Source organism: Balaenoptera ricei, chromosome X (assembly GCF_028023285.1).
Source record: "Balaenoptera ricei isolate mBalRic1 chromosome X, mBalRic1.hap2, whole genome shotgun sequence".
Taxonomy (NCBI): domain Eukaryota; kingdom Metazoa; phylum Chordata; class Mammalia; order Artiodactyla; family Balaenopteridae; genus Balaenoptera; species Balaenoptera ricei.
Window position 1 is genome coordinate 30130560 of NC_082660.1, and position 13113 is coordinate 30143672.

The following is a 13113-nucleotide window of genomic DNA, read 5'->3' on the forward strand; positions in this document are numbered from 1 at the left end:
TGGGGAAGTGGGTCTGACAAATCTTTTCATTGTGAGATAGGAGTTATCTTACATAAATGTTATCTTTATTTTTGTGTACATAGTTTATACGCTCAATTTAAGTACCCCACTTGAATTCCAGATGCATTTTGACTGTCTACTTCTCCAAAATAAACATGACCAAAATAGAAGTACTGATCATTCTATTAAGCTAGTCAATTTGGTTCCTCCCTTAGCTCGCAGTCTTTCCTTCTTTAAAGGCACAGTAGCCAACACTGTTGCTCAAAACAGAAAACTCTGAATATGCTTTCATCCCCCGCTCCCCATCACCCTGGACTTCCTGCAAGCATTCTCCTTCAGCAAGCACTGCCATTTCTAATGGCGTCTGATAAAACATAAGATCAAGAAACGAATGTGTACTTAGGATAAGAATAATGATCAAGGGTGGATGTGAGTGTGAAAGCCCTGATGAAAAATATAACAAGGAAGAACTTGCCTAATTGGTTAGAAGAAACAAGAAAAATAAGTGACCACATTGAGTGAGATAAGCTTGCTGAAGATGGCCAGGGAGGACAGAGTTTCTACAAAGTTTGACTCACACAACACTTTGGTCCAGTTTGCCTAGAATAACACAGCCCCTCTTCATGTTAATTACTGTATAATGGGAAAATACACATAAAAGCAATAAACAGTAATGAGACAGAGCAACAAGAGTTCAAACCAGCTCTATCTCTATGGAAGAACTTGGAAAATTATTGGGAGAGGTTTGGACAGTTAACCAAACACGATGTCATAAGAGGATTATACGTTTCAAATTTCTTCATATCTCTCAATCTCCACTAACATCCCCGCTGTTCTTTGCCAGTATTATTTCCTACCTGGGTAACTGGGATTCCTACATGCTTCCACTTGTGCCCCTTTGGTCTGTTCTTCATATAACAGGATTATATAGCAAACTTTTAAACAACCACTTTACATGATGCCACTTCTATACCTAAAAGTCTAATAGCTTCCCATCGTACCTGACATGCATAGTAAATCCTCACTGTGACTTAAAAGAAAATTAATGACTCTTATTTCCCGCCCATTTTCTCATAAAAATTTTTTTGCTGTTGTCCTCTCCCTCGCTCTAAATAAACTGGTGTTGTCCTTTCTATTCATCTATTAAAAGCATCCAACAAACAAATACCTTTCATACTGGCCTTCCAGGAAAACATCAATGATATAATCTATTTTCTAAGTAATATTTTTTTCCTGAACATCCCTTCTAGAACCAGCTTACTGCAGGAGAAGAATGCAAGCTAGCTGACCCAGGGCTATCTCATCTGTGAGTTAACAGAACTGTTGAGCATTTGTCAGTGATGGTATTAGCTGGGTGACTTGCCTTGACTTTTACTTGTCCAAATTCCTTTCTTTTTCACATTTAGTTTTTGCCTTTTAGCATGATTTCTTTTCAACTTTCAAAGGTTACTTAGAAATAATGAAAGACTGACTGCCTCTAATACACGTAAAATGAAACCTCTCATTAACTTCAAAAAAGGTATTAGCGTACTGAAAAGCAGTCATTGCATTAGGTCAAAATTTCATCTTCTGAACAAGAAGTATTTGATGTACACTACGTGTGTATGTAATATTTTCTTTTCCGTAACTTAATCTTAAAATTGGAAATAAATATCTATAAAACACTCTGCTATATAAAAATGAGGAACTCAGATGTGAATGTACAGTTATTTTATATGTTTTCTACTGAGCTATTCTTAACTACTTCCCAATCTTAATCCATTTATTGAAAGGGACCTACTGAAGAAGCCAAACTTGTCAATCCTAACAATCAAAAGTGAAAAATACTTACCATATTTGTACATATGCATGCATTACTCATTCATTTTATTTCTGTACCAAGTATAGAAGTGTAAAGTATCTTTTGTTGATCCAACTACTTGTATAAAGTTATGCATTGGAGAAAAGATTCAATAAAAATAATGCCTAAGAAAAGGGCCTTATTGTTCAGAATGACAGCCGCATGCGATAAAGTCAATTTAGGACCCCAATAAGATGAATATACTATTTAAAATATCTACTAGGAAAATAATTTGTATGCTAGACAAAGGCTAGTTTTAATTAACCGTGCTTTAAAGCAACAACACAGAGACTAAACTTTTTAAAAGGGCAATGGTGAAGGGAGACATTAAGAAATCATAATTAAGAAGAAGCAAGCCACAGTCAGAGATCGAACATACCTGTCGGCACATGTGATCCCACTGAGTGTTAAGTTCTCTAAGCTCTGTCTCCAGTCTAGAAGCAAACTCTGGCTCCGCTTCATTCTTTATTTTCTGTGCACCTTCATTGACACTGTTTAGACTGGGCTGAATTGTCTGAATATCACTGACTAAAAGCTAAGGAAATAATTCAATTTAAGTTAGCTGAAAAAATTACCACAACCTATTAGAAATGCAACATAGGTAGGAAACATAATTAGGAATCATGACACTACACATGAATTTTGCCCTTTAAAATCTGAAATATATGTTGCAAAAAAATGTTCAGTGGTTTTTATGGCATGAATGAAATAGGGAATTATATATATGTAGTCTACTTATATTAGCTACAAAAGTAAATAAGCTTAATACTTCGTGTGAGAAAACTGTGTAAAAATGATGAGTTTTATACATTATTATTTTTGAAGGAATTTTGATTTTCAAACACAGGGTATTGCAACAATTGTTTATAGCAAGATGGTGTGAAGGTTATTTTTAAAATGGATTTGCTTTTTTAGCTTTTATTCACAAAGAAAGTTCTTTAAAGAGCTAGATTGTTCTCTTCCCACTGCATGACAATTGTATAATCAATATTATTTCAAAATACATGTTGTCTTATACTACAGTGCAACATACATGGTAAGAAAAACATAGTATGACTGATAACCTGTAATAAGATATAACAAATAGCTCAAAAAATTCTTTACCTTTAAACTGCATGTTATATCAAAATAATACTGTAAAGTGAGTGTTGAGTAAAAGGCAATATTTTGTCTATTTCTCTCTTATTTAGCCCAGTTTCTCAACCTTGGCACTACTGTCATTTTGGGCTGGGTAATTCTTTGCTGTGGGGTGCTGTTCTGTGCATTGTAGAATATTTAGATGCATCCCTGGCCTCTACCCACTAGATGCCAGTAGCATCTACCCCACCCCAAGTTGCGACAAATGAAAACACCTCCAGACATTGCTAAATGTCCCCCAGAGGGACAAAACTGCCCTTGGTTCAGAATCATCAATATAACTAAATAATATTTTCCATATAAAAGTCTTCATATGAAAAGTGTCATATAAAAATCTTACCCTGCACTGCTTCAGCTGTTTTTTAAGAATTTCTGAATCCCCAAGGGCAGGCCATTCCTCTTTCAAGAAAACATCAACTTCGGCCATCCATTTCTTCAGGGTTTTTATGTGATTCTGAAATCAGAGACCCATTTTAAGGCATTACTGGGGTGCTGATTTATCTTAACACAATTCATCACGGTGATATGTTTGAACACAAGCCCAGGAACAATTCCCATGTTTGAAGGATGTCTCTAAGTAGCTCTTCAGGAAAAGAATATTTTCTCTAAGACTGCATTTTTATGGCCTACTGTATGAGCACTGGTGTATGAAGTCTGCTATTGTTAAAAATAAAGAATTACTACCAAATGTGGTTTTATGATGTTGCTCTTGAGAACATTAAGTCATATCCCCCTCTAGAGAAATTTTAAGTTACAAAACAACTCATGATAATACTAACAATGTGCCCTTAAGTACATAAAACAAACTACGAACAGTAAACTCAATGTAATGGTGTCTTTATAGGCTCCCTAAGCCTGAACTTCCAAAAACTGTTTTCTACAGTTGACAGTTTACATAGCCCCTCCAGTTGAGAACTTTCAGAACAAGATTTTGTCATCTTTAAAGAGAGAAAAATTTTGCTTTTCATTTCGCATTTGCCTGACCAGGGTGAAGTAATGATCAGGTGGAAAATGTCATCTTTTATCATTCGTAAATAGCCAAGTACATCCCATTATTTTCTCACATAATGTCTGTTTGTCCTGCTGCTTTTGGGGGGCTACTTTTCAAGTGTATGATTTTTCAAACTCCTTTATTTGCCTACAATTCAACTATGCTGTCCAGATGTGCTACTTTCTCCTTTCTTAATTAAATTTCTATTGAAAATGTGTGCTTCTCAGAAATTTTCCTCTTTGATATGATAAATAATAATGACTTTAAAAGCATTTGACTAAATCTAAAAACTTCAACATTATTATCTGGCTGACATCTTTTGAGCCTAGTTTTGCTCTTTTCTTCACATCACCATTGTCCTAGTTTAGATCTTATTATTGGCTCCTTGATTATTGCATTAGCTCTTTTTGGTATCTGCTTCAGTCTTACCCCACTCTAATCCATTCTCCACAGTGGTGCCAATATTATTCTCTCCTCCTTCCTCTTCTCAAAGTGATGTTTTAAAAACACAGATATTATCTTATCTTTCCCCCCTTAAAGTAACAGTTCCACCTTATCATTATTTTTAATCCCATCACCATTAGATTATAATTCATATTCCAAAGCATGGTGACCAACCCATTCACGATCTACTCCCAGACCACTTCTCCAATCACATATTTTATTAATCTCCAAACATATCTTTTGTCTCCCCAATATTGAACTACTTCCAGTTAATTGAACATACTGCTCCATTTTGTCAGGAACTCTTTCTTCCTCTTTTATTAGGTGCCTAAATTCTTATTCAAGGTGTAGTCAGATAAACCATGCTCCAAGAACATTTCATAACCCCTTTTCCCAGTTTATGTTGCTTTTCTTCTCTTTCCACTGTCATAACGTTTACTACACTGTTTAATTTACTTACTGTGGTAGGTTAAATAATGACCCTCCAAGATGTTCAGGCCCCCATCACTGGAACCTGTGAACATGGTGCCTCATATGGCAAAAAGGAATTTGCAGATGCGATTAAGTTAAGGATTTTGAGATGGGGAGATGATCCTGGGTTATCCAGATGGGCACAATATAACCACAAGCATCCTTATTAAGACGGAGGAAGGAGTGTAAGAGAGAAATTGGAAGGTGTTATACTACTGGCTTTACAGACAGAAGATGGAAACATGAGCCAAGGAATGTAGTTTCCAAAAACTAAAAATGACAAGGAAACAAATTTTCTCCTAAAGCCTCCAGAAAGGACACAGCCCTGCCTATACCTTGATTTTAGCTCACTGAGACTGACATTGAACTTCTGACCCCCAGAACTGTAACATAATAAATGTGTGCTGCTTCAAGCCATTAAATTTGCAGCAACTTATTACAGCAGCAATAGGAAACAAATACACTCACCTTTCTCCTTCACCAGAACATGGGCTCCTTGATGGCAAGGACCAAGTAATTGTACCCTCTTTCGCCACTGGTACTGGTAAAAATGTGTTTTTATGTATATATGTGTATGCATGTATATGCATGTACACATATGTTCATATGTAGAGACACATAAATGTGGATGTTGTGCTTTAAAGAATGATTTAAAACTGCTTGGTCTTTTGGTTTGTGAAAGGTAAGAAAAAAACAACTAAGTAGCTGGACTGGGATTTAGATCCAAAGGCATCTTATTCCAGTGCTTTTCCATCACGCCATGATGCTTTCAAGATTCTTCCCAGCATTAACATTTTTCACAATAATTTACCACATAGGAGAGATACTACCTGCATGACCAAATGTTTTAAACTTTAGACTACAGTGTAATTGTTGGTTTACTAATGCTTGGGTGATCAGGTGGCACTATCCAAACAAATTAAGTCAGTAGAAGTTGGTTTGTGGAAGGTGATGGGGTCAAATTTACACACAAAATTACAAGTGAAATATGCTGATGAAATGATATGACTATATTATATGGTAGATAACTTCTTATCTATTCATAAGCTAAATGATACCTCTATTTAGAGGACAACCAGACTAAAGAAAAGATGGGTTTTGAAAATTATTGAGCTAAAAACATGTTTAAGTCCTATTGGTATTGGTGGAAAAAAAACTAATTCTAAAGAAAATCTAAGAAGCAGAACTCTTAATTAATGTTTTCTTAAAATCAATAGGCAAACTATACTCCTTTGAGACAGATTTGTGTCTTTTAACCTTATCACTGACTTTGAGGGACTATGGAGGTTAAATGTCTTTAAATTTTATAACTCATCATTAGGAGACAAACAAGTAAAGAAAAAAATGAATATAAAAAGTAAAATCTTGAATTACCTGAAGTTTTCGGAGTTTAGCCATTTGCTCCTCTAGCTTTTGGCAATGTTCGACCAGCTGGGCAGAGAGTTTCTTCCATCGGCCCTCAATCTCTTCAAATTCTGATTGATATTTCCTGCTAATATTAGAGGGCGCTTTCCTTGACATCTCTTTCACAGTGGTGCTGAGATAGTTTAGGCCATTTTGTTGTTCTTGTAGAGAGCTTTGTAAAGCCTCAAAATTAAAAAGAAGAAAGTGCATTTATACTAATTGATGAATACTAACGAGTTTCATTGTTCAATTTCATTGACTAGTTTCAGATAAATCAAATTACTTAAAATGAAAGCTACGTGATTCAAACATCTAAAAATAAATGATGTAACATCAGTTATAAAATAGTCATTTAAATTCTACTTTTAATAAGAGTAGTTTACACATTATTTAATAATATTTTATTTAAAAATCTATGCCTAGTCTTATGAACAATGCCAAATATATACAAAACTATATATTACTGAACCAAAGACCTTTAGCACACCTAATTTTATTACATTTTGTCTGTATATTAATAACTGCATTTATGATTCAATTAATGGAGTTTAACTTAATTATACTGAGCCTTTAAGTAAGATAACTTCTAACCTTCATAGATAAAAATATAACTAAATCAGATTGATAGATGTGATAACAAAGCTCTGAATAAGTTACCAGATGGATGGTTTACTAATGCCAGTTAATGAATGTTTTTTATTTTTCAAAAGACGTTGCTCTGTTTTGTAGTATCACAGTGAAATTCTAGGGAATTTTGGGGAGAATTTACAAACTTGATTTTACATTTATACTGTATAATCTATTCCATCCCTTATAATAGGATGCATATCTTTAGGTTTCACCTACTCAGTATTTACTTAAATGTTACTTTCTGGTTATAAACTAAGAAGGTTGAAGATAAAAAATTGAAAAAAATACCCATTATATACAACTATTACTTTTTACATAAACTTCCGGTTCTATGTAAAACTAAACCCTGAATAGCTGATCATATTTTACACTCACATATGCATAATTATGTGTCAAACATAATTTTGTGGTTGCATATCTTATGTTTATTTTGTGATATGTTATTTTTTACTTTATTTTTATTTTACTTTATTAAACTGTTACCCTTGATTATTTACACAATATCTAGTATGCATAGAACTACATTTTTTTAAACATCTTTATTGGAGTATAATTGCTTTACAATGGTGTGTTAGTTTCCGCTTTATAACAAAGTGAATCAGTTATACATATACATATGTCCCCATATCTCTTCCCTCTTGCGTCTCCCTCCCTCCCACCCTCCCTATCCCACCCTACTAGGTGGTCACAAAGCACCGAGCTGATCTCCCTGTGCTATGCGGCTGCTTCCCACTAGCTATCTATTTTACGTTTGGTAGTGTATATATGTCCATGCCACTCTCTCACTTTGTCCCAGCTTACCCTTCCCCCTACCCGTATCCTCAAGTCTATTCTCTAGTAGGTCTGTGTCTTTATTCCCGTCTTGCCACTAGGTTCTTCATGACCATTTTTTTTTTTTAAAGATTCCATATATATGTGTTAGCATACGGCATTTGTTTTTCTCTTTCTGACTTACTTCATTCTGCATGACAGACTCTAGGTCCATCCACCTCACTACAAATAACTCAATTTCCTTTCTTTTATGGCTGAGTAATATTCCATTGTGTATATGTGCCACATCTTCTTTATCCATTCATCTGTTGCTGGAAACAACAACTTAGGTTGCTTCCATGTCCTGGCTATTGTAAATAGAGCTGCAATGAACACTGTGGTACATGACTCTTTTTGAATTATGGTTTTCTCAGGGTATATGCCCAATAGTGGGATTGCTGGGTCGTATGGTAGTTCTATTTTTAGTTTTTTAAGGAACCTCCATACTGTTCTCCATAGTGGCTGTAGCAATTTACATTCCCACCAACAGTGCAAGAGGGTTCCCTTTCCTCCACACCCTCTCCAGAATTTACTGTTTGTAGATTTTTTGATGATGGCCATTCTGACAAGTGTGAGATGATATCTCATTGTAGTTGTGATCTGCATTTCTCTAATGATTAATGATGTTGAGCATCTTTATGTGTCTCTTGGCAATGTGTATACCTTCTTTGGAGAAATGTCTATTTAGGTCTTCTACCCATTTTTGGATTGGGTTGTTTTTTTGATACTGAGCTGCATGAGCTGCTTGTAAATTTTGGAGATTAATCCTTTGCCCGTTGCTTCATTTGCAAATATTTTCTCCCATTCTGAGGGTTGTCTTTTCGCCTTGTTTATGGTTTCCTTTGCTGTGCAAAAGCTTTTGAGTTTCATTAGGTCCCATTTGTTTATTTGTGTTTTTATTTCCATTTCTCTAGGAGCTGGGTCAAAAAGGATCTTGCTGTGATTTATGTCACAGTGTTCTGCCTCGGTTTTCCTCTAAGATTTTGATAGTGCCTGGCCTTACATTTAGGTCTTTAATCCATTTTGAGTTTATTTTTGTGTATGGTGTTAGGGAGTGTTCTAATTTCATTCTTTTAGATGTAGCTGTCCACTTTTCCCAGCACCACTTATTGAAGAGGCTGTCTTTTCTCCACTGTATATTTTTGCCTCCTTTATCAAGGATAAGGTGACCATATGTGCATGGGTTTATCTATGGGCTTTCTAACCTGTTCCATGGATCTATATTTCTGTTTCTGTGCCAGTACCATACTGTCTTGGTTACTGTAGCTTTGTAATATAGTCTGAAGTCAGGGAGCCTGATTCCTCCAGCTCCGTTTTTCTTTCTCAAGATTGCTTTGCCTATTCGGGGTCTTTTGTGTCTCCATACAAATTGTGAAATTTTTTGTTCTAGTTCTGTGAAAAATGCCAGTGGTAGTTTGATAGGGATTGCATTGAATCTGTAGATTGCTTTGCATAGTAGAGTCATTTTCACAATGTTGATTCTTCCAATTCAAGAACATGGTATACCTCTCCATCTATTTGTATCTTCTTTAATTTCTTTCATCAGTGTCTTATAATTTTCTGCACACAGGTCTTTTGTCTCCTTAGGTAGGTTTATTCTTAGATATTTTATTCTTTTTGTTGCAGTGGTAAATGGGAGTGTTTTCTTAATTTCACTTTCAGATTTTTCATCATTAGTGTATAGGAATCCAAGAGATTTCTGTGCATTAATTTTGTATCCTGCTACTTTACCAAATTCATTGATTAGCTCTAGTAGTTTTCTGGTAGCATCTCTAGGATTCTCTATGTTTAGTGTCATGTCATCTGCAAACAGTGACAGCTTTACTTCTTCTTTTTCAATTTGGATTCCTTTTATTTCTTTTTCTTCTCTGATTGCTGTGGCTAAAACTTCCAAAACTATGTTGAATAATAGTGGTGAGAGTGGGCAACCTTGTCTTGTTCCTGATCTTAGTGGAAATGGTTTCAGTTTTTCACCATTGAGGACGATGTTGGCTGTGGGTTTGTCATATATGGCCTTTATTATGTTGAGGAAAGTTCCTTCTATGCTAGAACTACATTTTGAGCTAAGCAATTTATTGTGAGCCTTCTCCCATGTCATTAAGTATTTTTCAAAAACAGATTTTAATTGCTTCTGCAGTTCATTTAACCATTTCCCATTATTAGCTGTATAAATTAATTTTAAGTTTTCCACTCTTTTAAATTATGTTTATGATCTATTTATCTATATCTCTATGTATCTATACCTGAAAAGTTTTCCTCAGCAAAACTTACATTCAATTTACATTCCCACCAATAAGTGAGATGCAGTTCATTGCTGCCAGACCTGCACTTACTATATCTTTTGGGTTTCTCTTTTTTTCTTTTTTTTTGCAATTTAGTATGTAAAAAATAGTATCTCATTTTGTAAATCTGTACTACATCCTTACAATTTGTTTTGTTAATTAAAGTATAGTTGATTTAAAATATTAGTTTCAGGTGTACAGCATAGTAAGTCAATGTTTAACAGATGATACTCCATTTAAAGTTATTATAAAACATTGGCTATATTCCTTGTGCTGTACAAGATATCCTTGTATCTTACTTATTTTACACATAGTAGTTTGTACCTCTTAATCCCATACCCCCATTTTGCCCTTCCCCCACCCCTCTGCCCACTGGCCACCACTAGTTTGTTCCCTATATGAGTCTGTTTCTGTTTTGTTATATTCATTTATTTGTTTTATTTTTTTAGATTTCTTTTTGCACTTTAGTACATAAAAATATCTCATTTTGTAAATTTGTACTACATCCTTTACAATTTGAGTTACAATTTTTCATAGGATTAATGGTCATTTATGTCTCTTTCCGGTGACTACCTTATTAATGACTTACTCAGACAAATGTTTTCCTTATCTCATTTTTCTTTAAAATTGGCTCTGGTACTTTTACAATGTTTGTGATCACTTCCATTTATTTTTGTGCTTACCCATCATATGTTTTTAAAGTTTTATTAAAAATTTCTCCAAAATTTATGCTTATTAAAATGTTTTTGACTTTTTAATCTATGTGGTAGTTTGTTTTGGTGTAACATTTGACACAAGGTTCTAACTTCATTTTTTTCAATTAGTTAATAATTCATCTTCTCAATAATATTTATAAATAATTTTCCCTCCATCACTGTTTTATCAATGGAAATACACTGTTCCATTCATCTGCGTACCGTTTCTTTTATACTTAACCCACTCCCCTAATTGCTATACCTTTGTACTCTTATGTTTTTACATTTATAGTTTTATTAAGTCACATATTAGTCAAAGTAAATTTTGGAACTATTCCAGGTATTACAAACAACAACATAAAGGGGAAAAAAAATTAAAGAGTTATAGGTTGTTTGGTATTATATTAGAGGAAATAGTTTAAATGGGACAATATATACTGGGAAATGTTTAAATAAAGATTTCTTTGAAGAAATTCTTCTAAAATTACTTTTTTAGGAAATAATATTTAATTCCCAAAAAAGAACTCTTGATATAACAAAGTTAAATTTTTAACTTTTTTTCTTAATTTAATTCTCAAAATGTGGACATATTATCTCAGCTCTTAGATACAATGAATGAATACGCTTTAGTGTCTTACAAAATAAAATGTGATTAGATATACAACACAGGCTTTTCAGGACTAGCAGGGAAAGTATTCTAAAATCTCATACAAATTATTTCTTTAATTTCCCATATTAGTATTTTATTTCCTGATATAAGACTATTAAAATACAGTGAATAGAACTCAAAAACTAATTACAGTACTACATCAAAAAGGGTTTAAATTAAAACTAATTTTATAACTACATTAATTTTACCACTTTCTTTTTGGAAATGTGAGATAAGCTCTAAATCAGCAAGCAAAGGGGAGGAATAATACCAGAGCTTCTATAATAATCAAAATCCATGTTTCTGAAAATATACATTAAGCAAGAAAGAATATACTTCATAAGTAGACCGTACCATTGTTTTCAAAGATGGAATTTTTATCTTATGGAGAAAAGGCACAAATGCATAAAATATTACACTCTTAAATTCTTAATCTTCATTTTTTCAGCTGGTAAACTATCGTACTTGCCACGATTATTTTAATTCTAGTATTATATTAAGGTTATACCAATGTGATTGCTTGATAGATGAGATCTGTATTGTATTGTTTAAGACATTTAAATAGTCACAGACCTGTAACTCCCCGAGTCTCTGCTCCATGATCTCATATTCAGTGACAGTAACCTGAGGTACAGAGAGTTTGGTTTCTGACTGCTGGATCCACATGAGGATGGTACTCATGGTCTCCTGATAGCGCATGGGTGGCAAAGTGTCCAAAACTTTATCGAAAGGGAAAAAAAGAGAATCATTTAACCATTTAAAACTTTGTCATTTGTTTTCCTAAGCTGCCAGCAAACTCAATCATACTAATAATTACAAATATTAACAAAGTGTGAAAACGTGAATATACAGCTTAGAATATGATTATGTTGTTGAAGATAAATTCCTATTACATGCCTGATATTTTGACAGAAACTATGCATATATTACATTGAATCCTCCTATCAGCCTTGCAAGATTTGCATTGTTTAACTCATGTTTTTTAAGGTGAGGAAATGGAGCAACAGAGAGGCTGAGTAACTTGCCCAAGGTAACACAGATGGTAGTTGGAGAAACCAAGTAGAGTTCATGTATATTTGACTTTGAAGACTACTCTCTTTCTGTATTATCATTTGCCTTTGGGGAAAATAGTATTATTATCTACAGCAGGTGATACTTTATATTACATCAGTTCATGTTGTCTTTTACTAAAAGAAACACAATTTGTGTGCGTTTAGTGTCAGAAACTCTAATAATGATCACACACATTATCATTCTTAATTCTTACAATAAACCTGTGAGACAGACATTTTTATTCCATTTACATTGGAGGAAACAGAGGCTATAAAAGAAGGCCAACTAATTTGTTCATAGTCAAACATCTAGTAAGTGTCACAGCCAGGATTTTAAACCAAGATCATCTTGTTTAAAAGTCAAAGCCACCAACAAAAAATGTACTTTCTCTAACATATATATATACACACACACACACACACACACACATATATATGTATATGTACATACATATATTCATTCCAACTATATATAAAATTAGGGAATGAAATATATATATATGGGAAAGTACAATGTGTGTATATATATAGTTATATACAAGTTTTAAATCTAAAATGTATATACGTGTATATATACTATTTATTACTATACATTATTTTCTATTTTATACATGCCCACACAGATTATGTGACTTAAGTAGCTATACTGACCATATTCAAGGTTGAGAATTTTGGCAGAAAACTGGAAACCATAAAAATGATTTTAAG

General features: G+C 33.7%; 1 protein-coding gene across 6 annotated transcripts in view; it reads right to left on the bottom strand.

Annotated features, from left to right (window-relative positions):
• Positions 1-13113, bottom strand: part of DMD (dystrophin) — a 2476968-nt gene that overhangs the window by 1357528 nt on the left and 1106327 nt on the right. For all 6 annotated transcript variants that reach the window (XM_059910880.1, XM_059910875.1, XM_059910877.1 and 3 more), the window contains 4 exons: positions 11927-12072; positions 6258-6470; positions 3318-3431; positions 2220-2375 (listed from right to left, as the gene is read on the bottom strand). In XM_059910880.1, coding sequence (XP_059766863.1) covers positions 2220-2375; positions 3318-3431; positions 6258-6470; positions 11927-12072 — 629 coding nt within the window. The remainder of the gene's footprint in view (positions 1-2219; positions 2376-3317; positions 3432-6257; positions 6471-11926; positions 12073-13113) is intronic.